General features: G+C 37.6%; 1 protein-coding gene across 1 annotated transcript in view; it reads right to left on the bottom strand.

Annotated features, from left to right (window-relative positions):
• The window catches only part of FER (FER tyrosine kinase), a 445,847-nt gene that overhangs the window by 133,847 nt on the left and 288,155 nt on the right, over window positions 1-23,845 (bottom strand). The window contains exon 16 of the mRNA XM_055144946.1: window positions 22,921-23,015. Within this exon, the coding sequence (XP_055000921.1) occupies window positions 22,921-23,015 (95 nt within the window). The remainder of the gene's footprint in view (window positions 1-22,920; window positions 23,016-23,845) is intronic.

The raw sequence follows: 23,845 nt of genomic DNA on the forward strand, positions 1-23,845 counted from the left end.
GAACCATATGGGATGCTGGGATTTGAACCCAGGTCAGCCACGTGCAAGGTAAACACCCTACCTGCCGTGCTATCGCTCCAGCTCCTTAGAAGCAGGTTTAAGCTATGGATTTACTATAAGTTACTTTTGTCACTTTAGGTTAAAGCTATAGATTAACTGTAAAGCATTTTAGTCACACTTTTTTTTTGTCATTACAAAATAAGATGATGAAACATGTGTTCTTGATTTGGGCCACACCTCGCAGCGCTCAGGGCATACTCCCAGCTCTGTATAAGGCATCACTTCCAGCAATGTTCAGGGGACCATATATGTCACTGGGGATTAAGTCAGGTCAGCCACAAGTAGGCATGGTACTACCTCTCCAGCCAGAACAAAATGATTACGTGTCAATCTAACATGTGTATATTGGCAGATACACATATACTTTATAATTATAATTATCTGAATATAATATGTATGTTAGGTATACTTCCGTAATCACAGTACAGTATTCCTTACAGCTATATTATTCAAATTTACAGGTAAAGAAAGTAAAGCACAAAGGGTTAAGTAGGTAGGGCAGTGTCACTACTAATCTGTGTCTGAGTCAAGCTTCTAGCTTAGTATGCCTGGCTCATGGGTCTTCTTATTTTTTCCTGTTCTATGGTCCTGAGGATCAAACTCGGAGTGTTATTGTTTTTAAAGTTATACTGAAGTTCACTTCCATGCATATATACCTTACTGCATAATTCAATGAGTTCTGGCAAATTTACAAATTTACAATTTACACTCCCCAATCTAGATCAGGACATTTACATGATAGCAAAAGGATACCTAATTCTTGAATACAGTGACCTGCCATCTGAACTCCAATGCCCAAAAAACTGAATCCAATTTATCTACAGATTTCTTTTTTCTTTTCTTTTCTTTTCTTTTCTTTTCTTTTCTTTTCTTTTCTTTTCTTTTCTTTTCTTTTCTTTTCCTTCCTTTTCTATAACTTAGTAATTATAACATGTGGTCTTTTACATCAAAGTTTCTCTTAAAAGTGTAAAGTTTTAAAATTTTATTTACACTATAAAAATTTTTTCTTTACTGAGAATTGGTGGCAGATTTTATTGTTTAATGATATCTATATATATGCAAAAATACTACATTGTTCATTCATTCATTAATGAGTAGTTGGGATATTTCTATATTTTGGTTATTATAAACAATGTTTATAAAATGTGTATAGCCTTCATATACTTTTAATTCTTGTGGATTTTGAATCAGAAGGATCCAGAAGGATTTAGAAAGATCACCTAGTTGACGAGGTGATCAGAAGTTGATGAGGGATCGCATTGAATCTGTATAATGCTTTAGGGAGTATTGCCATTTTGACAACATTGATTCTCCCTATCCACGAGCAGGGTATATGTTTCCATTTCCTCATGTCCTCTTTGATTTCATGGAGTAGCGTTATGTAGTTTTCTTTGTAAAGGTCTTTTACTTCCTTGGTTAAGCTGATTCCGAGGTACCTGATTTTCTGGGGCACGATTGTGAATGGGATTGCTTTTTTCATGTCCCTTTCCTCTGCCTCATTGTTTGCATATATGAAGGCCATGGATTTTTGGGTATTGATTTTGTAGCCTGCAACTTTACTGTATAAGTCTATTGTTTCTAAGAGTTTCTTAGTAGAGGTTTTAGGCTTCTCTAGATATAGTATCATGTCGTCTGCAAATAGTGAGAGTTTGATTTCTTCCCTTCCTATCTGGATGCCCTTAATCTCTTTTTCTTGTCTAATAGCTATCGCAAGTACTTCCAGTACTATATTGAAGAGGAGTGGTGAGAGTGGGCATCCTTGTCTTGTGCCTGATCTCAGAGGAAAGGCCCTTAGTTTTTCCCCGTTGAGGATAATGCTTGCCGTAGGCTTGTGATAGATGGCTTCGACTATCTTGAGGAAAGTTCCTCCAAACCCCATTTTGGCGAGGGTTTTCATCATGAAAGGATGTTGGATCTTGTCAAATGCTTTCTCTGCATCTATTGATATGATCATATGGTTTTTATCTTTACTTTTGTTGATATGCTGGATTATGTTGATTGATTTCCGAATGTTAAACCATCCTTGCATCCCTGGGATGAATCCCACTTGGTCGTGATGTATGATCTTTGCGATCCCTATAAATATACCCATGACATTCTTCAAAGAAATGGATCAAGCAATCCTAAAATTCATATGGAATAACAAATGTCCAAGGATAGCTAAAACAATTCTTGGGAAAAAGATGATGGGAGGCATCACCATCCCCAACCTCAAACTTTACTACAAAGCAGTAACAATTAAAACAGCATGGTACTGGAACAAAGGCAGAGCCGTAGACCAATGGAACAGGGTGGAATATCCCTACACACAACCCCAAATGTATGACCATCTAATCTTTGATAAGGGAGCAAGAGATGTGAAGTGGAGCAAGGAAAGCCTCTTTAACAAATGGTGCTGGCACAACTGGACAACCACATGCAAAAAAATGGGTTTAGACCTTGACCTGACACCATGCACAAAAGTCAGATCAAAATGGATTAAAGACCTCAATATTAGACCACAAACCATAAGGTACATTGAAGACAAGGTCGGCGAAACCCTCCACGATATTGAAGATAAAGGTATCTTCAAAGGTGACACGGAACTAAGCAATCTAGTAAAAACAGAGATCAACAAATGGGACTACATTAAACTAAAAAGCTTCTGCACCGCAAGAGATACAGTGACCAGAATACAAAGACTATCCACAGAATGGGAAAGGATATTTACACAATACCCATCAGATAAGGGGTTGATATCAATGGTATATAAAGCACTGGTTGAGCTCTACAAGAAGAAAACATCCAACCCCATCAAAAAATGGGGCAAAGAAATGAACAGAAACTTTACCAAGGAAGAAATACGAATGGCCAAAAGGCACATGAAAAAGTGCTCTACATCACTAATCATCAGAGAGATGCAGATCAAAACAACCATGAGATACCACCTCACACCACAGAGACTAGCACACATCCAAAAGAACAAAAGCAACCGCTGTTGGAGAGGATGTGGGGAGAAAGGGACCCTTCTTCACTGCTGGTGGGAATGCCGACTGGTTCAGCCCTTCTGGAAAACAATTTGGACGACTCTCAAAAAATTAGATATTGAATTCCCATTTGACCCAGCAATACCACTGCTGGGAATATATCCCAGAGAGGCAAAAAAGTACAATCGAAACAACATCTGCACATGTATGTTCATCGCAGCACTGTTTACAATAGCCAGAATCTGGAAAAAACCTGAATGCCCCAGAACGGATGACTGGTTGAGGAAACTTTGGTACATCTATACAATGGAATACTATGCAGCTGTTAGAAAAAAGGAGGTCAAGAATTTTGTAGTCAAGTGGATGGGCATGAAAAGTTTCATGCTGAGTGAAATGAGTCAGAAAGAGAGAGACAGACATAGAAAGATTGCACTCATCTAGGGTATATAGAATAACAGAGTGGGAGACTAACACCCAAGAACTGTAGAAATAAGTACCAGGAGGTTGACTCCATGGCTTCGAGGCTGGCCTCACGTTCCGGGGAAAGGTCAACTCAGAGAAGCGATCACCAACTACATTGTAGTCGAAGGCCATGTGGGGGAAGGGAGTTGCGGGCTGAATGAGGGCTAGAGACTGAGCACAGCGGCCACTCAACACCTTTATTGCAAACCACAACAGCTAATTAGAGAGAGAAAACAGAAGGGAATGCCTTGCCACAGTGGCAGGGTGGGGTGGGGGGGAGATGGGATTGGGGAGGGTGGGAGGGACGCTGGGTTTACGGGTGGTGGAGAATGGGCACTGGTGAAGGGATGGGTTCCCGAACTTTGTATGAGGGAAGTATAAGCACAAAAGTGTATAAATCTGTAACTGTACCCTCATGGTGATTCTCTAATTAAAAATAAATAAATTAAAAAAAAAAAGAAGTTGATGAGGAAATTTAGGTGTAATTTTTTAAAAACTGAGAAATTTTTCTCAAAAGTGGTTGTTTCATTAGGTATATTATCAGTATTGTATGAAGAGTCCAACTTCTGTATATCCTCACTGTTACATATAAGAACTCAGGATTTTGTCCTCTAGTGTTCAGGGAACAAAGAAATAAGTCTCTGTGCACTGGAATGCGAAGGAGAATCTAAACAATGACGCTACACTTTCTAAGACAAATCTGCTTCCTTTATCTTCTATGACTTTCTGAGTTTCTGACTAAAGGCACAGATTTCCCATTTATCTCCTTCCCATTACACCAAAATCTCCCCAGTCACAAAAATCCACTGGTAAAAAGGTACACACATTATAAATGATGAATACACACACACACACACACACACACACTCAACTATGACACAAGATTCAGAGTTTTGGGTAATAGTTGAGTCAAGGAGAAAATGGCTATTCTCTCCTGCTTCAAATTTTCTTTTTCTTGCCACACCGGGCGGTGGTCAGGGGTTACTCCTGGCTCTGCACTATGGGATCACTCTTGAGTGTATTGGGGGACCATATGAGATGTTGGGGATTGAACTCAGGTCAGCAGCATGTGAGGCAAGTGCCCTACTGCAGTACTATTGTTCTGGCCCCAACAGTGAACTTAAAAAAAAAAGATTCTATTTTATTAAAGCACAAAGTTATTAACGGTTGGGTTTTAGACATACAATGCTCTGGCACCTATCCCACCACCAGAGTCAACTTCCCTCCACCAGTGTTCCCACGTTCCTTTTTCTGCCACCACCCCCGTGGCCTGCCATACTGAGAGGCATATTTTTGGTTGTTAAAATTTGTGTCTCATCTTGTATAGTAAAGTTGCAGGTGATAAAATCAACACACAAAAGTCCATGGCTTTCCTATACGTAAATAATCAGAGAAGAAAGTGACATAAAAAAAGCAATCCCATTCACAATTATGCCAAAGAAAACCAAGTACCTTGGAATCAGCTTAACTAAGGAGGAAAAGGACCTGTACAAAGAAAACTACAAAATGCTACTTCAAGAAATAAAAGAAGACACGAGGAAATGGAAGGATATCCCCTGGTCATGAATTGGGAGAATTAACATTGTCAAAATGGCAATACTCCAGTGGAAAATGGGCACTAGTGGAAAGATGGGCACTTGACCATTGTATGACTGAAACGCAAGCGTTAAAGTTTCTAAGTCTGTAACTGTACCTCACAGTGATTCACTAATAAAAAATTAAAGAAAAAAAACAACAAAAAACAAAAAAAATAAAAATTAAAAGAAATTTAAAAAAATCGTGTCTCATGATTTCAGTGTTGTTCACTCTGATTTGGATATTTAGTTATGTCATACCTTAACACCACTTATATACCGGAATCCCCTTAACCCCTGCCCTCCATTACTTCTCATCTGTTTCTTACATACTCAGTTTCTTTTCTTCTTTTCCCTATATTCTGGGGCCAATGGTGATCTAGGCATAACTCCCCCCGTCAAACAATTGCATTCCCTCATCCAGCTATTCCAAATACCACAGAAGTAATACCATCCTGTGTTTATCTTTATCTGGATTACTTCATGTAACATGGTATCTTCCAGTTCAATCCACGTTGCAGTGAGTAGCAAGATCTCTTCATTCCTTACAGCTGTGCAGTATTCCACTGTGCAAATGCACCACAATGGTATGATCTACTTATCTACTGATGTACTGTTAGACATTTAGGTTGACTTCAAATCTTAGCTATTTTACTGAGTTCTAAAATAAATAATTGTGTGCATACAGCCTTCAAAATGAATGTTTTTCTGTCAGGGAGATAGATCAACCAAAGTGGAATTGTGGGTCATATGGCAGATCATTTGAGTTTACTGAGAACACTCAATGCTGTTCTCCATTGGGGTTGAACTACCAACAGTCCCACCAATGGTACATGAGAGCACCTTTTCATTACATTCCCACCAACAGAAATCTTTGCCATTCTCACTTGTGTGAGGTAATGTTTCATTGTCATCTTGATCTGGACTTCCCTAATAATAAGTGACAATGAGCATTTTTCCCTGTGCTTGTTGGCCATCCATTGCTCTTCCTCAGAGACATGTCTATTCAGTTCCCCTCTCTATTTTTGATAGGCATTATATATATGCATATATATACACACACATACATAAAATCTTTTGAGTACTTTGCATATACTGATGTGTTCAATGCAAATATTTCCCTTCTATTCAATTAGCTCTCTTTTAGTTTTTTTCCATGTTTCTTTTGCCATACAGAAACTTACCTGACACAGACCCATTTGTTTAGTTTTAATCCTGTGGCTTTGCCACTTGCATCGTACCATTGCAGACTCCTTTGAGGCCAAGATCTTGAAGTGTTCTGCCTATACTTTTCTCAGTGTACTTTTATAGATTCAGTTTTATCTCAAGGTCTTTGATCCACTTTGAACTGACTGTGTAAGGTGGGAGATATGAAACCAGCTTTAATCTCTCATGTGTGATTCTTTGATTCTCCTAATAGCATTTGTTGGAGAGGCTGTCTTTATGCTATTTCAATCTTTTAGCTCCGTTGTCAAACTTAGCTGACCACATATATGGGGATTTGTCCTTGGATATTATAATCTGAACCATTGGTCAGAGACTGTCCTTATTCCAGAACTGTGATGTTTTGATCCCTATGGCTTTCTATTATAGCTTCAAGTTAGGTAATGCAATACCCCAATTTCTTATTTTTCAGTATGGTTTTTGCCATTCAGGATGTTTAATGATTCCGTACTAAATTTATTATGGACTCTTCTAAGTCCTCAAATAATGATATCTGAATTTGTATCGGGGTTTCTTTGAATCTACAGTAGTTTAGGCAGGGTGGTCATTTTGACAATATTGGTTTTTTTCAATCTAAGAGCACAGAATGTTTTTCCATTTCCTAAGGTCTTCTTCATTTTCTTTCTTAGGTCATTTAAAATTTTTAGGGTCTCTCACCTCATCTGCTAAGTAGATTTCTAGATATCTCAGGTATGTGTACACTATTTTACATAGGATACACTTTTTGATCTCCTCTGATTCATTATTTGCACATGGGGATGTAACCAATTTTTTGTGCATTGACTGTAGCTAGCCACTTTGCTGTGCTGGTTTCTTGTTTTGAGGAGCTTTTGTGTGGACTACCAAGGGTATTCAATGCATAGAATCATGCATGTCATCTTCAGATAGAGATAATAAGACATCTGTTTTTCCAATTTGGATCCTACTGATTCTTTTTCTTGCCTAATTGCTGCCTCCAGGACTTCTAATACAACGATGAATAAGAGTGGAGATAGTGGATATCCCTGATTTGTGCCTGCTTTCAGTTTTTCACCACTAATATTGGCTATGGGATTTCTATAGATAACTGTTATTATCTTGAGAAAAGTTCCTTCCACCCCTATTTTATTGAAGATTTTTATCATGAGGAAGAATTGGATCTTGTCAAAAACTATGTCTGTTTAACATCCGGAAATCGATCAACATAATCCATCATATCAACAAAAGTAAAGATAAAAACCATATGATCATATCAATAGATGCAGAGAAAGCATTCGACAAGATTCAACATCCGTTCATGATGAAAACTCTCACCAAAATGGGTTTTGGAGGAACTTTCCTCAAGATAGTCGAAGCCATCTACCACAAGCCTACGGCAAGCATTATTCACAATGGAGAAAAACTAAGGGCCTTTCCTCTAAGATCAGGCACAAGACAAGGATGCCCACTCTCACCACTTCTCTTCAATATAGTACTGGAAGTACTTGCGATAGCTGTTAGACAAGAAAAAGAGATCAAGGGCATCCAGATAGGAAAGGAAGAAATCAAACTCTCACTATTTGCAGATGATATGATACTATATCTAGAGGAGCCCAAAGCCTCTACTAAGAAACTCTTAGAAACAATAGACTTATACAGTAAAGTTGCAGGCTACAAAATCAATACGCAAAAATCCATGGCTTTCCTATATACAAACAATGAGGCAGAGGAAAGGGACACGAAAAAGCAATCCCATTCACAATCGTGCCCCAGAAAATCAAGTACCTCGGAATCAGCTTAACCAAGGATGTAAAAGACCTCTACAAAGAAAACTATAAAACGCTACTCCATGAAATAAAAGAAGACATGAGAAAATGGAAACATATACCTTGCTCATGGATAGGGAGAATCAATATTGTCAAAATGACAATACTCCCCAAAGCATTACACAGATTCAACGCGATCCCTATAAGTATACCCATGCCATTCTTCAAATAAATGGATCAAGCAATCCTAAAATTCATATGGAACAACAAACGCCCACGGATAGCTAAAACAATTCTTGGGAAAAAGATGATGGGAGGCATCACCCTCCCCAACCTCAAACTCTACTACAAAGCAGTAACAATTAAAACAGCATGGTACTGGAACAAAGGCAGAGCCGTAGACCAATGGAACAGGGTGGAATATCCCTACACACAACCCCAAATGTATGATCATCTAATCTTTGATAAGGGAGCAAGAGATGTGAAGTGGAACAAGGAAAGTCTCTTCAACAAATGGTGCTGGAACAACTGGACAACTACATGCAAAAAAATGGGCTTAGACCTTGACCTGACACCATGCACAAAAGTCAGATCAAAATGGATTAAAGACCTCAACATTCGACCACAAACCATAAGGTACATTGAAGACAAGGTCGGCAAAACCCTCCACGATATTGAAGATAAAGGTATCTTCAAAGGTGACACAGAACTAAGCAATCTAGTAAAAACAGAGATCAACAAATGGGACTACATTAAACTAAAAAGCTTCTGCACCGCAAAAGATACAGTGACCAGAATCCAAAGACTATCCACAGAATGGGAAAGGATATTTACACAATACCCATCAGATAAGGGGTTGATATCAATGGTATATAAAGCATTGGTTGAACTCTACAAGAAGAAAACATCCAACCCCATCAAAAAATGGGGCAAAGAAATGAACAGAAACTTTACCAAGGAAGAAATACGAATGGCCAAAAGGCACATGAAAAAGTGCTCTACATCACTAATCATCAGAGAGATGCAGATCAAAACAACCATGAGATACCACCTCACACCACAGAGACTAGCACACATCCAAAAGAACAAAAGCAACCGCTGTTGGAGAGGATGTGGGGAGAAAGGGACCCTTCTACACTGCTGGTGGGAATGCCGACTGGTTCAGCCCTTCTGGAAAACAATATGGATGACTCTCAAAAAATTAGAGGTTGAGCTCCCATTTGACCCAGCAATACCACTGCTGGGAATATATCCCAGAGAGGCAAAAAAGTATAATCGAAACAACTGCACATGTATGTTCATCGCAGCACTATTTACAATAGCCAGAATCTGGAAAAAACCCGAACGCCCTAGAATGGATGACTGGCTGAGGAAACTTTGGTACATCTATACAATGGAATACTATGCAGCTGTCAGAAAAAAGGAGGTCACGAATTTTGTATTTAAGTGGATGGGCATGAAAAGTTTCATGCTGAGTGAAATGAGTCAGAAAGAGAGAGACAGACATAGAAAGATTGCACTCATCTAGGGTATATAGAATAACAGAGTGGGAGACTAACACCCAAGAATTGTAGAAATAAGTACTTGGAGGTTGACTCCATGGCTTGGAGGCTGGCCTCACATTCTGGGGAAAGGGCAACTCAGAGAAGGGATCACCAACTATAATGTAGTCGAAGGCCATATGGGGGAAGGGAGTTGTGGGCTGAATGAGGGCTAGAGACTGAGCACAGTGGCCAATCAACACCTTTATTGCAAACCACAACAGCTAATTAGAGAGAGAGAACAGAAGGGAATGCCCTGCCACAGTGGCAGGGTGGGGTGGGGGGAGATGGGATCGGGGAGGGTGGGAGGGATGCTGGGTTTACTGGTGGTGGAAAATGGGCACGGTGAAGGGATGGGTTCCCGAACTTTGTATGAGGGAAGCATAAGCACAAAAGTGTATAAATCTGTAAATGTGCCCTCAGGGTGATTCACGAATTAAAAATAAATAAATTAATTTAAAAAAACAAAAAAAACAAAAACTATGTCTGCACATTCTTTGATATGATCATAAGATTTCTGTCCTTTAATTATCTTTTACTAATGAGGTGTATTATTTTTTTTTTTTTTTAAATTTATTTATTTTTAATTAGGGAATCACCGTGAGGGTACAGTTACAGATTTATACACTTTTGTGCTTATATTTCCCTCATACAAAGTTCGGGAACCCATCCCTTCACCAGTGCCCATTTTCCACCACCCGTAAACCCAGTGTCCCTCCCACCCTCCCCAATCCCATCTCCCCCCCACCCCACCCTGCCACTGTGGCAAGGCATTCCCTTCTGTTTTCTCTCTCTAATTAGCTGTTGTGGTTTGCAATAAAGGTGTTGAGTGGCCGCTGTGCTCAGTCTCTAGCCCTCATTCAGCCCGCAACTCTCTTCCCCCACATGGCCTTCGACTACAATGTAGTTGGTGATCGCTTCTCTGAGTTGACCTTTCCCCGGAACGTGAGGCCAGCCTCGAAGCCATGGAGTCAACCTCCTGGTACTTATTTCTACAGTTCTTGGGTGTTAGTCTCCCACTCTGTTATTCTATATACCATAGATGAGTGCAATCTTTCTATGTCTGTCTCTCTCTATCTGACTCATTTCACTCAGCATGAAACTTTTCATGCCCATCCACTTAACTACAAAATTCTTGACCTCCTTTTTTCTAACAGCTGCATAGTATTCCATTGTATAGATGTACCAAAGTTTCCTCAACCAGTCATCCGTTCTGGGGCATTCGGGTTTTTTCCAGATTCTGGCTATTGTAAACAGTGCTGCGATGAACATACATGTGCAGATGTTGTTTCGATTGTACTTTTTTGCCTCTCTGGGATATATTCCCAGCAGTGGTATTGCTGGGTCAAATGGGAATTCAATATCTAATTTTTTGAGAGTCGTCCAAATTGTTTTCCAGAAGGGCTGAACCAGTCGGCATTCCCACCAGCAGTGAAGAAGGGTCCCTTTCTCCCCACATCCTCTCCAACAGCGGTTGCTTTTGTTCTTTTGGATGTGTGCTAGTCTCTGTGGTGTGAGGTGGTATCTCATGGTTGTTTTGATCTGCATCTCTCTGATGATTAGTGATGTAGAACACTTTTTCATGTGCCTTTTGGCCATTCGTATTTCTTCCTTGGTAAAGTTTCTGTTCATTTCTTTGCCCCATTTTTTGATGGGGTTGGATGTTTTCTTCTTGTAGAGCTCAACCAGTGCTTTATATACCATTGATATCAACCCCTTATCTGATGGGTATTGTGTAAATATCCTTTCCCATTCTGTGGATAGTCTTTGTATTCTGGTCACTGTATCTCTTGCGGTGCAGAAGCTTTTTAGTTTAATGTAGTCCCATTTGTTGATCTCTGTTTTTACTAGATTGCTTAGTTCCGTGTCACCTTTGAAGATACCCTTATCTTCAATATCGTGGAGGGTTTCGCCGACCTTGTCTTCAATGTACCTTATGGTTTGTGGTCTAATGTTGAGGTCTTTAATCCATTTTGATCTGACTTTTGTGCATGGTGTCAGGTCAAGGTCTAAACCCATTTTTTTGCATGTGGTTGTCCAGTTGTGCCAGCACCATTTGTTAAAGAGGCTTTCCTTGCTCCACTTCACTTCTCTTGCTCCCTTATCAAAGATTAGATGGTCATACATTTGGGGATGTGTGTAGGGATATTCCACCCTGTTCCATTGGTCTATGGCTCTGCCTTTGTTCCAGTACCATGCTGTTTTAATTGTTACTGCTTTGTAGTAAAGTTTGAGGTTGGGGATGGTGATGCCTCCCATCATCTTTTTCCCAAGAATTGTTTTAGCTATCCTTGGACGTTTGTTATTCCATATGAATTTTAGGATTGCTTGATCCATTTCTTTGAAGAATGTCATGGGTATATTTATAGGGATCGCATTGAATCTGTATAATGCTTTAGGGAGTATTGCCATTTTGACAACATTGATTCTCCCTATCCACGAGCAGGGTATATGTTTCCATTTCCTCATGTCCTCTTTGAGTTCATGGAGTAGCGTTATGTAGTTTTCTTTGTAAAGGTCTTTTACTTCCTTGGTTAAGCTGATTCCGAGGTACCTGATTTTCTGGGGCACGATTGTGAATGGGATTGCTTTTTTCATGTCCCTTTCCTCTGCCTCATTGTTTGCATATATGAAGGCCATGGATTTTTGGGTATTGATTTTGTAGCCTGCGACTTTACTGTATAAGTCTATTGTTTCTAAGAGTTTCTTAGTAGAGGTTTTAGGTTTCTCTAGATATAGTATCATGTCGTCTGCAAATAGTGAGAGTTTGATTTCTTCCCTTCCTATCTGGATGCCCTTAATCTCTTTTTCTTGTCTAATAGCTATCGCAAGTACTTCCAGTACTATATTGAAGAGGAGTGGTGAGAGTGGGCATCCTTGTCTTGTGCCTGATCTCAGAGGAAAGGCCCTTAGTTTTTCCCCGTTGAGGATAATGCTTGCCGTAGGCTTGTGATAGATGGCTTCGACTATCTTGAGGAAAGTTCCTAATGAGGTGTATTATACTAATTGATTTACATACATTGAACCATCCTTGTATCACTAGAATGAAACCCACTCAATCATGGTATATGAATTTTTTTATATGGTTTTGGTTCGGTTTGTTCAGATTTTGTTGAGGATTTTTGCATAGCTATTCATCAAGGAGATTAGTCCAAAATTTTCTTTATTTTTAAATATTTCCGTCAGCTTTGGGTATCAGAGTAATGCTAGCTTTACAGAAGGTCTTAGAAAGGATTCCTGCTTTTCCATAGTTTGGAAGAACTTAAGGGTCAATGGCAGTAAGTCATCTCTGAAGGTTTGATAAAACCTGTGAATCTAGGCCATGACTTTTATTCCTGGATAAATTGTTAATTAATGTTTTAACTCCTTGCTTGTGATTGACCTTTTAGGTTCCCTATTTCCTCCTCATTCAGTTTCAAATTACATATCTCTAGGAATCTGCCCATTTCTTCTAGGTTCTCCAGTTTAACAGAGTAGAGTTGTTCACAGGAAACTCTTATGATGTTCAGATTTCTAGGGATTCTTTTGTAATTTCCCCCTTTCATATCTGATCCAGTTTATTTGAACACTCTTTTTTTTTCTTGTGAGTCAAGTCAAACATTAGTCTATCTTGTTTATTCTTTCAAAGAACCAGCTCATTTTTATTGATACTTTATTGGTTTCTATATCATTGATTTTTACTCTGGTTTTTATTATTTCCTTTTTTCTACTGGTCTTTGGGTTAGTTTGTTGTTAATTTTTCAGGCATTTAAGTTGTGAATTCAGGTTGGTGATTTTCATCTTTTTCTTCCTTCCTTTGTAGGCCTTTATTGCTTAGATTTACCCCTAGGTATTGCTTTTGATGTGTAACACTGAACTTTTAGTTGTGTCTATACTTTTCTCTTTTCCAGACTGTCATAACATTGGAGTAATATAGCACACATACAGTCTTTCAGATTGGCTTTTTAGCACGTAAAAATCATCACTGTCATCACTGTCATCCCGTTGTTCATTGATTTACTCGAGTGGGCGCCAGTAATGTTTTCATTCGTTCCAACCCTGAGATTTTTGCAGCCTCTCCTTACTCGTCTTTCCCAATGATTGGAGGCTCTTTTCAGGGTCAGGGGAATGAGACTGCTATTATTACTGTATTTGGCATGTCGAACACGCCACAGTGAGCTTGCCAGGCTCTGCCATGTGAGCGGGATACTCTGGGTAGCTTGCCGGGCTGAGAGGCCTATATATTTATTTATATGTGCAAAATGCAAAAATAAATTAATTAATTAAATGCTTTTAGTGGAGCACATAAAAATAAACATTTAAATTTTCTTCAAGAGTTTTAATAGTTTACTATATCATTTTATTTTAGAACTAAATGATATCCCACATTTCCATTTACTGGTTTTTGTCATTTTTAAAAATCAATTAATCTAATATAGGACATCTTTGGCATTATGAATGAAACAGATATAAATATCTGGTTGCAGCTATGTGAACATAAATTTTAGATTAAAAACTAAAGATTGTGATTGATGCATGGCAAGAGCACTTTAGTTTTTAAGAAGTTATCAAACTTATACAGACATTATTATTTCTTTTATAACCAGCTGTCTATATTTATCTATCATCTCTTTGTCACCTATAACTTTTATATCTGCTTCTTATTGTAAAATCTAGGACTTTCAGTGAGCTGGAGTGATAGCACAGTGGGTAGGGCATCTGCCTTGTACGCAGCCGACCCGGGTTTGATTCCTCCACCCCTCTCGGAGAGCCCGGCAAGCTACCGAGAGTATCTCACCCACACGGCAGAGGCTGGCAAGCTATCCATAGTGTATTCAATATGCCAAAATCAGTAACAACAAGTCTCACAATGGAGACGTTACTGGTGCCTGCTCCAGCAAATCGACACTGACAGTGAGAGTGACAGGACTTTCAGTATGGTGAAAAGGAATTATGCGCTGAGAATACTTGCCTTATTCCTAATTTTAGTTGGCATGATTCACTTTCTCACAATTCAGCATGATGTTATCTCCAGTATATTTAGATTTAAAAAAATCAAGTTGTGCTGAAAGTAGACTAGAGACTGAGCACAATGGCCACTCAATACCCCTGTTGAAAACCACAACACCCAATTGGAGAGAGAGAGATCAAAAAGGAGTACCCTGCCACAGAGGCAGGGTGGGGTGGGGGGGTAGATGGGATGGGGGGGAGGGATACTGGGTTTATTGGTGATGGAAAACAGGCACTGGTGGAGGGATGTGTTTGTGAACATTGTATGAGGGAAAAACAAGTTCTAACATGTATGAATCTGTATCTGTACCCTCATGGTGATTCACTAATTAAAGAATAAAATAAATTAAAAAAATTAAGTTGAAGGGGCTGGGGTAATAGCTCAGTGGATAAGGTGCTGCCTGGCAAGCAGCCAACCTGGGATCAATCCCTGAGTGCAGACCCAGGAGTAACCTGAGTCCAGCTGGGTGTGGCCTGAAAACCAAACCATAATTCAAAAGAAAGATGAGGATGTTACCCCCTAAATTCCTAGTTTCCTGGTTGATTTTAAATTATGATTGCTAGATTTTCATCTCCAAGGACTATATTTTATTCATACTGATGATCTATTGTGGGAGTGGGAACAAAGAGAAGGTGTCCTAAGCGTACTCACGAGGTCTGGGGGCCCCAACGATTATTTTCAGTTATTGAGACTGTGGGCCCAAGGATGAGATGCTATCTGGTCTCTGGAGTGCTATGGACTTCCTGGGCCTCACTGGGGCTGCCCCAGGGATTCCAGGGCCACAGCCAGTTGCTCTGAGCCTCAAAAGCTGTCTCTGATGATCCTTGCAGGGAAGAAATGGTCAGATGATAGAACCAGGGTCAGCTACATGACCCTGTATTTACCTCTTATGCATCTTGTATTTACCTCTCTGGACTGATTTTCTCCATTTTTGTTTTTTCATTTCACTGATGTCTGCTACTATGTATTTGCTCTTAATATATGCTAAAATAATCTGCCCATGCTTTTTAATTTTTGAAGATAGAAGCTGAGGTCATACTTTGAGTCCTTCTTTTATAATATAGATATTTGATGCTATAATTGTTTCCCTAGGTACTATTTTATAGGCATTCTAAAACTAAGATATTGTGTTTTAATTTTCATTCAGTTAAAAATATTTTTATATATAAGCATTGTTTTAAAATATGTAACTCTTAAGATATCTTTCTGCCCTTTAGCTATATTTTCATTATGCTCATAGAATTTAAATTGATCCATTTATTAAGACATATCATGACTCAAAATATATGTTGGTGTAACTTGAAAATACTTTGTACTCTGATAATGTTGTAAGAGTATCCTACAAAAGTCAAAATGTCAAGCTCACTGATAAAATTATTCAAGTGCTCCATGACTTCTCATGATTATTTTAAATCACTATTATATCACCACAAAACCACAAATGTGTGATAAGTCTGACAGATGGAATTTAGATGCATGCTAAAGTTTTATAGAACTTTGATGACAGAAATTAAAAATCTCCCTTATTCAGGAGATAAAACCATGTCTATGGATCAGAAAATTCAATATTGTTAAAAAGTTTACCTATTAATCCCAAATTTATCTGCAAATAAATATAATCCGAACATAGCTTCCAGCAAACTTTTGTATAGAAATTGAAAAATTAATATTAAAAGGTTATATTTTTCTTTATAAAAATGTGCCAGCTCTGGGCACATCTTTTCGACTCCACTGTTCTTCTTGCACTAACATACGCCTCAGAGACCTGGGCCCTATGAAAACAGGATGAGAACGCTATTTGGGAATCCCAAAAAGGAATCCAAAGAGCTATGCCAGGAGTATCACGTTTCACTCAAGTGAGAGAAGGAATCCGGAGTTCAGACCTCCATTGACGATCAAGAATCAGGGACGCTGTCTCGTTTGCCAAGTTGTCGAAAATCAGATGGGCCGGACACGTAATGCGATTTAGAGACAACCGCTGGACTAGAGCTGTTACCGAATGGATTCCACGGGATGTCAAAAGACCACACGGCCACCCACCTACAAGATGGTCAGACTTCTTCATCAAAACCCTGAATGAACGGTCTGACACTCTTCCTGTTCCTAAAGGGAGCAGGTACCATTGGGCTACACTAGCACGCAACAGGGACGAGTGGAGGCATTACTGGTGCTCCCTTGAGCAAATAGAAGATCAACGTGATGACAAGTGACAATATAAAAGGGTAAAAAAACAAAGTACAACTAGCTCCAAAGAGAGAGAGAGAGACAGAAAAAGAGAGAGAAAGAGAGACAGAGAGAGAGACAGTGAGAGAGAGAGAGAGAGAGAGAGAGACGGAGTGATTAGAAAGGTTATAGTTATTGCACTAACTAACATGACCCATGACCTCATTTCAAGACTTATCATAAGGTAGAGTCAGTCTTTCAGCCAGGATGGAACAGACTAAAAAAAGAAAGAATCAAAAGATTTCAGAAATAAATACAGAATATACCATACATATAAAAAAATGAAGATAAAAATATATAAGTCATGAAAGAAAGGAGATTTAAACAATGGTGCTAAATGTATTTCATACCAAAAATATTAATATATAGTGGCAGAAAATTTGAGAGAATAGAAAAGAGAAGAATTATGGAACTGAAAAAGCATTTTATTGAGAATAAAATGCTTATAAAATGTGGATCAGTTAAATATTAATAATGTGCTGTTAAAGTGAGAAAAAGTGATAAAATATGACTACAAAATTTATAGTCACCAAACATCTCAAAATAATAAGATTGATTCTTCAAAGAAAAAAATCTTGACAACTGTTTAATTAAAAATTTGAAAAGCAAGTATTTGACATTGAACTTCATAATTCACCATACTCTTCTAATGACATTAATGATACTATGAATAAAAATGTTCTATTGATTTTGTACAATAAAGCAAGTCACTATTTAGATTATTTGCATGATCTGGTCACTTGGTATTTCCAAATGAAGAAGCACACTACAACATCATGCACACAGATAAAAGATGCATCTAAATTGCAAAAAGAAAACCAGTGGAATTGGTACAAAAAAGTACTAAAGTACGAAAAAATTCATTGACGGGGTTTAAGATTGCTACTAATGTTAATATGTTAATTTTTTTTTGAAAAGTCCATTGTGATTAAATTGTAACTTGAACATGTCCTTCTATTGATGCCCCAACCTAATCCACAGAACCTGTCAACATTATTAACAATCGCTGACCAAATTAAGTTCTGTAACATGGCACAACTGACTTTAAATAGGGTTAAGATTAAACAAGTGAGTCTGATGTAATTCTGAGATCATTCCAAAAAAGCAATGTATTCTCCACAAAGAGGAAGTAAGAGGAATTTAAAATACTGGACGGAATTGGTTCTTCAAGCTCCTGTTCTTTTTGAATCCATCTCTTGCTTGCTTATGGCTATTTCTCTGCTCACCTATTTCTGTGGTGAAATCTGTGTTCTCTCTTGAACTGGTACTTCTCTTTTTCTCTCCCCTCACATCTTTCCAAATAAGTTTCAATAAAAACTTTGTTGCATCACCAAAAAAAAACAAAAAGGCAACCCAACCCAACCAACCACCCCTCCCCAAACAAACAATAATGGAGGATTGAAAACAAAATGAAACAAAACAAACAAAAACACTTGAAGAAAACAACAGCCTGGAGTTGAAGATAAAAAGAGGACTAGAATAAAAGGAAAGTGGAAAACCTACAGGAGCTGAAAAGTGGTCTGACAAAGGTCAAGCAAACTAAAGGAGTCTCAAAGCATTTTTAAGCTGCAGAAAGTGAAATTCTGTATCCACCTATAAGGAGTTTGTTAGCATATTCTTCTCTGTGTCTGCAGAGTTTAGCCTGAATTCTGTTTTGCTCCCCCCCCCCACCGCTCTGTGTGTGTGGGGGGGGGAAGGAGGGGTGTTACAGAGGTGGATGCAGAGAACTTGAGCAAAGAATATGACAAAGGCAGAGATGCCTGCAGATCCCACCCCTGCCTGAGTCTCATATTCAGGAGGGGGAGAGGTGAGTCCCCTACCTGCCCAAAGAGAGCCCCAGCAGCCGAAAATCTCCAGAATCCTATCGCCAACATGCTCATAGCTGGACAGCACAGGCTCAGACGAGTTTTATCCAGGAATGACTTTGTTGAGAAACTCAGACATGCAGGGTTTGTGATGGAAATCTCCAGGCTCTCCATGGAGTCGAGGATGGGCAACCTCCCCTCATCCCCCTGTTCTTCTGGTAGCCTGGCAGTCATGCCCGCAAACTGACTCCAGTGTCATATAAGCGCATTAACCAGTCATGATCCAAAGACACATAAATAAATCTTAAAAGAGACCAGTGAGCTCCAGAGATGCCTCCAGACTCCCAAATCTCCATCCAGTTAAAAATTTAACCCCAGCTGTATCAATCCACCAAAATTATAGAATTCTTGGAGCACGTGGTTGCCTTCGTGGCTGCATGACATCTCCTACTCTACATCACTAATATATCAGGAGTAGTACACCACATTACACGGGCTGTAAAGTAGAAGGCAACTTTAAGAAAATATTAACACACAAGGCTTAACCTATAACATGTTAGTAATCTCTTATACAAGAACTTAATGGCTCCAGGGTGAGAAACAACAATCTTCACACACTTTCTTTTAAGGAAATCTTTTCTGATAATTTTTAGCAAATTGATCATAACACACTATACAAAATAAATAATTTAGGGCCTGCTATTGGATCAGGCTTGGGTGATGGCTGAGAAAATTGGAAATAATGGTGATGGGAAGGTGTAATGGTGGTGGGAGTGGTGTTGGAATACTGAACGTAATAAATAACTGTGAAAAGACTTTGTAAAAATAAAATTAAATTAAAAAGAAAAAGAACATGACCAAGCCTAACATAAGACTACAAGATCTGATATCAGAGAAACCATTGATGTGATACAATCCCACTGGCAAAGTAAACCAAAGCAGATATAAACACATGGGACTACATCAAACTAAATAGCTCTGCACTGTGAAAGCAATGAGACCTATGACAGAGACACCCCACTGACACACACATCACACGATACAAAAGGCTAATATCCAAGCTGTAGAAAGCACATTTAAAACTCAATGAAAAATAATAGTAAAAGGGTCCATAGAGATAGTACAGGGGGAAAGTGGCTTGGTAACTGGTCCCAGTTTGATCCCTAGCATTATGTAGGGTCCCTGAGCATTACCCGGAATCATCCCTGAGCACAGAGCCTGGAGTTAAGTTCCATGCTCTTACTAGAGTAAGCACTGGCCCAAAAATGCCCCCCCAACACACATCATAAAATGAAGAGAGGCAAACAATTCCTAAAAGACACTTGCAAATAGATAGCTACAAAAGGTATACAAAATATGTTCAATATCAAACTATTAGGGAAATAACAATAAAAATGGCAATGCATCATTTCACACCAGTGAAAGTGGCATATACACGTTTTTAAAAGAAGTCCAGAAATAAGTGCTAGCAGGGATGTGGCAAAAGAGAAAATGTCATTTACTGCTGGTTTGAGTATTGCGTAGTTTGGAGACTCCTCAAGAAATGTAGATTAGTTTCCATTTGATTCTATAGTCCTACTCTGGGGCATCTATTCCCAAACATTAATCCAAAATAACATCTGGACACCTTTATTCACCACAGCATTATTTAGAGCCAAGATCTGCAAACAGATTAGAGGCCAAAGAACCATGCACAATGCCCTATATCAACAATGGTTTACACGCACTAATCATTTAGGGAAAAGGATGGGATAATGCAGTGCAATTTAGATAGAATTGGAATAAATAATGCGAAGTGAAGTGAATCAGAAAGACAAATACAAGACAATCTCTTCTGAGGAGTTAAGGAGATAAAGCAAAGGATGGAACAATTTCCAGAGGAAATAAGCCTGAGATACACAGAGTACAAAGAACTGTGATCTGAGAGATGGGGAGGTGGTATGGGGTAAGAGGAAATCTTGGGATAAAGGTGGAAGGACCAATGTAGTCTGATGATGTGTATGGTAAAGCATCACTGTATGTATAAAATTATAATAATGGTACAACGAAGACAAAAATAAATTGTTTTAAAAGTAAAACAAGAAAAGTAAGTATACCTTGACTTTTAAGCCCCACAACTATGATGCAATAACTGTTGCAGCAGCTAAGTTGTGATAATTTTTACATAGCAATCAAAAGCCAATATCCTGGCCAGAAACCAAAATGTGCACTTTCACATAAACAACGTTATTCCTATAAAATTTACTCTAAAGATGCTTATGTGTATAAAAATATTCACTGAGAATTATTTGTCAAACAACAACAGAAATATCTACATGAAGGATTAGTTAAATTATATAAATGTATAAAATGAAATATCCATAACTATATGGTTGAATAAGCAACAATGAAAGCACAGTTTATGCTAATTTGAGAAATAAGACTTTGTTCCAATATGAATTTTTATTCATTTGAAAAGATTTGGTTAAAATCAAATTATCAATACTAGATAGTTTTCTACCAGAATAAGGAATATTTCCTAATGGGCTCAAGTGGCAGAGCAAATGCCCAGCAATGCAGCCCCTGAGATCGAGCCCTTGCACTGCTGAATGTAGCCCTGATCTCAGCACTACAGACTCGAGGCCCCAGCACCATCAAGTGGTGGAGGCTGGTGTGGGGAGGGAATCACTGAATTCCTTGGAGTGGGCCCTGTAAAAATAAACATGTCTTACTTGGAAAAAAAAGCTTCATAAAAATGGAAATTACTTTAGTGATAAAATTAGATTACTGAATGGTAGATTATCAATTTAAAATTTCCATCACTAATTATACTTTGAATTTTCTGTTACTCATACTTTTATAATAAATCAATAGAGGTTGTGAGTCCTTGTCCAAGTAAGCATGTAAGTCGCTCTTCTCCACAGTTATATCCTGTCTAGAGATTGCCATCTATCTTCCTTCAATCATCACTTATAGAAAACCAAAATCACTCTGTACATTAAGTCAGTCCCACCCTTTGAATCTAAATTTCTCAGTAACATTTTAAATTAACTAGGGACTTCATCTGTATTAATGTGAACAGGTTAATGCAATTACACACATTCTCCTCAAATTTATACATCATTTTTTAGTTAAAATTATGGACTATTCAATTGATTTTAAAGCTTTAGACTATGTTTCTCTAGATAACACACTGTATGAAACATGAAAACATACAATGTACCAAACACAGACAATTCAATCTTAATGAGGATGGTGACATTACCAAGGACTCTACAGTAGTTATACAGTAATTTCAAAAAATATTTTAAGCAACGTGGCAAGCAAACCAGTATGATAGATGGGGAACAATGCATTTACCCATTAATAAAGTTTAAATTGTATAAAATGATATTAGTAAAATAAAATTTGAGGATTGATGATATTAGTAAAATAAAATTTGAGAATTGATATTAGTAAAATAAAATTTAAGGATTTTTAATCTACAATATCTTCTTAATGCATTTTAATTAAAGTTAAAAATGGAATCTCTTTAAATTCTCTAAAATAAAAAGTTGCTGAAGGCAACACAACAAAATCCATTTCAATGACTAAATATCATTTGTAGATCTTATAAAGATCAAAATATTATTTCAAAAATATAACAAAACCAAAACTTTCCACAATATATATTTAAAAGTAGGAAATAAATGATAAAAAAAATACCCAACTTTGAACTTGAAGATATTATCAAGATCAAAGTTGTCCTGTTATATTCTCTATAGTTGGAAGACAGACAGTGAAAATAACTTTTAAAAGGACTCTACAAGCTCAAGGTTATCTAAGTTTTTAGTGAAAACTGCTAAGACAAAAGATCAAGAGTTCTTTTTTAAAAGTCATTAGAAAAACTGTAAAAAAAATTTTTATACAGATTACTTTATCCTTTTTCCACATGTGAAAGACATTCATAGTTTTTAAATGACCCAAAATACTATTAGATTCTTTATATAATTGACAAATGAGGAAGTATGGTTACATATTTAAAAAATTTATATAGTGAACTAAATTTAAGACAGTACTTCCCTTTAAAGCCAAATTAAGTAAATTCTTACTTTAAACAGTTCATCTCAAATAAATACTTCACATAAATGAATTACATAGGTAGCTTCACTGTAAAAATATAATTTCTCATTTAAGAAAAGAAGACGGCTGACATTTTCTAGTACATAGTCAAGTATTAATAGAATGTAAAAATATCATGTACATGAACAAGCTTGTTGTCATAAAGTGTTAAAATTAGAAAATTTAGAGGAGAAATCAAAGATATTTACACAAAAATGTTAAAAAACATAACATTAAAATGTCAATGACAAAAACTCTAAAATCTAATTACCTGGAATCAGCTCCATAATGATGTATATAGGTTGTCTTTGTGTGCAAACTCCTATTAGCTTGACAATATTAGGATGATCATATTGTTTGAGAATTCTGGATGAGAGAAAAATATAAGAACATTTAACTTTTAAATAATACAATAGTGATTGAGAGCAAGAAACTGCACATGTTAAATACACTTAATTCAATTTTAAAAATGAGTATAAACCTACGTTCTGGTAAGTGGGATAAAAGCAAATTTTGATAAATATAGGTATCATAGTATGCATACAAATTATTCAATTCTTGGTTCATTTCATTTAAGAATTAATGACAAGGGCCAGAGCGATAGTACAGTGGGAAGGGCATTTGCCTTGCATGCAGCTGACCCTGGTTTGATCCTTGAGATCCCATATGGTTCCCTGAGCACTGCTAGGAGTAATTCCTGAGTGCAGAGCCAGAAATAACCCCTGATCATCACCAGGTTTGACAAAAAAATGACGAAAGAAAAAACAACCCCCCAAAAAAGAATGAATGACAAACATTATTATATGCTAACAACCATCCTAAATAACATTAATGCCCAAACGGAATTGATTAACTTGTACCAAACCATGTAGAACTACCTTAAAAGTATCACACAAAAACACTGCTGAAAAGTACTTGTAGAGTAAAAAAATCAAAAGCTGCTGGGCTATTAACTTTTTTATTTGTTTTATACACATATAACAAAATATACAAAGATAAATTCACATTGCTACTTCACATCATTAGGTTTTATATAATTAACCACCATCAACTTCAAAACTGTTAAAACTTAAAAGATCTAAGAAAGTTGGAAAAGACTAAATAATAACTGAGTAACAGAGTTTCAATATAAACAAGCTAATACAGATGTTTGGATTGCATAAATGCAAAGATTCTTGAGTTGGTACATTAGCACA

Source organism: Sorex araneus, chromosome 1 (genome assembly GCF_027595985.1).
Source record: "Sorex araneus isolate mSorAra2 chromosome 1, mSorAra2.pri, whole genome shotgun sequence".
In the NCBI taxonomy this organism is placed as follows: domain Eukaryota; kingdom Metazoa; phylum Chordata; class Mammalia; order Eulipotyphla; family Soricidae; genus Sorex; species Sorex araneus.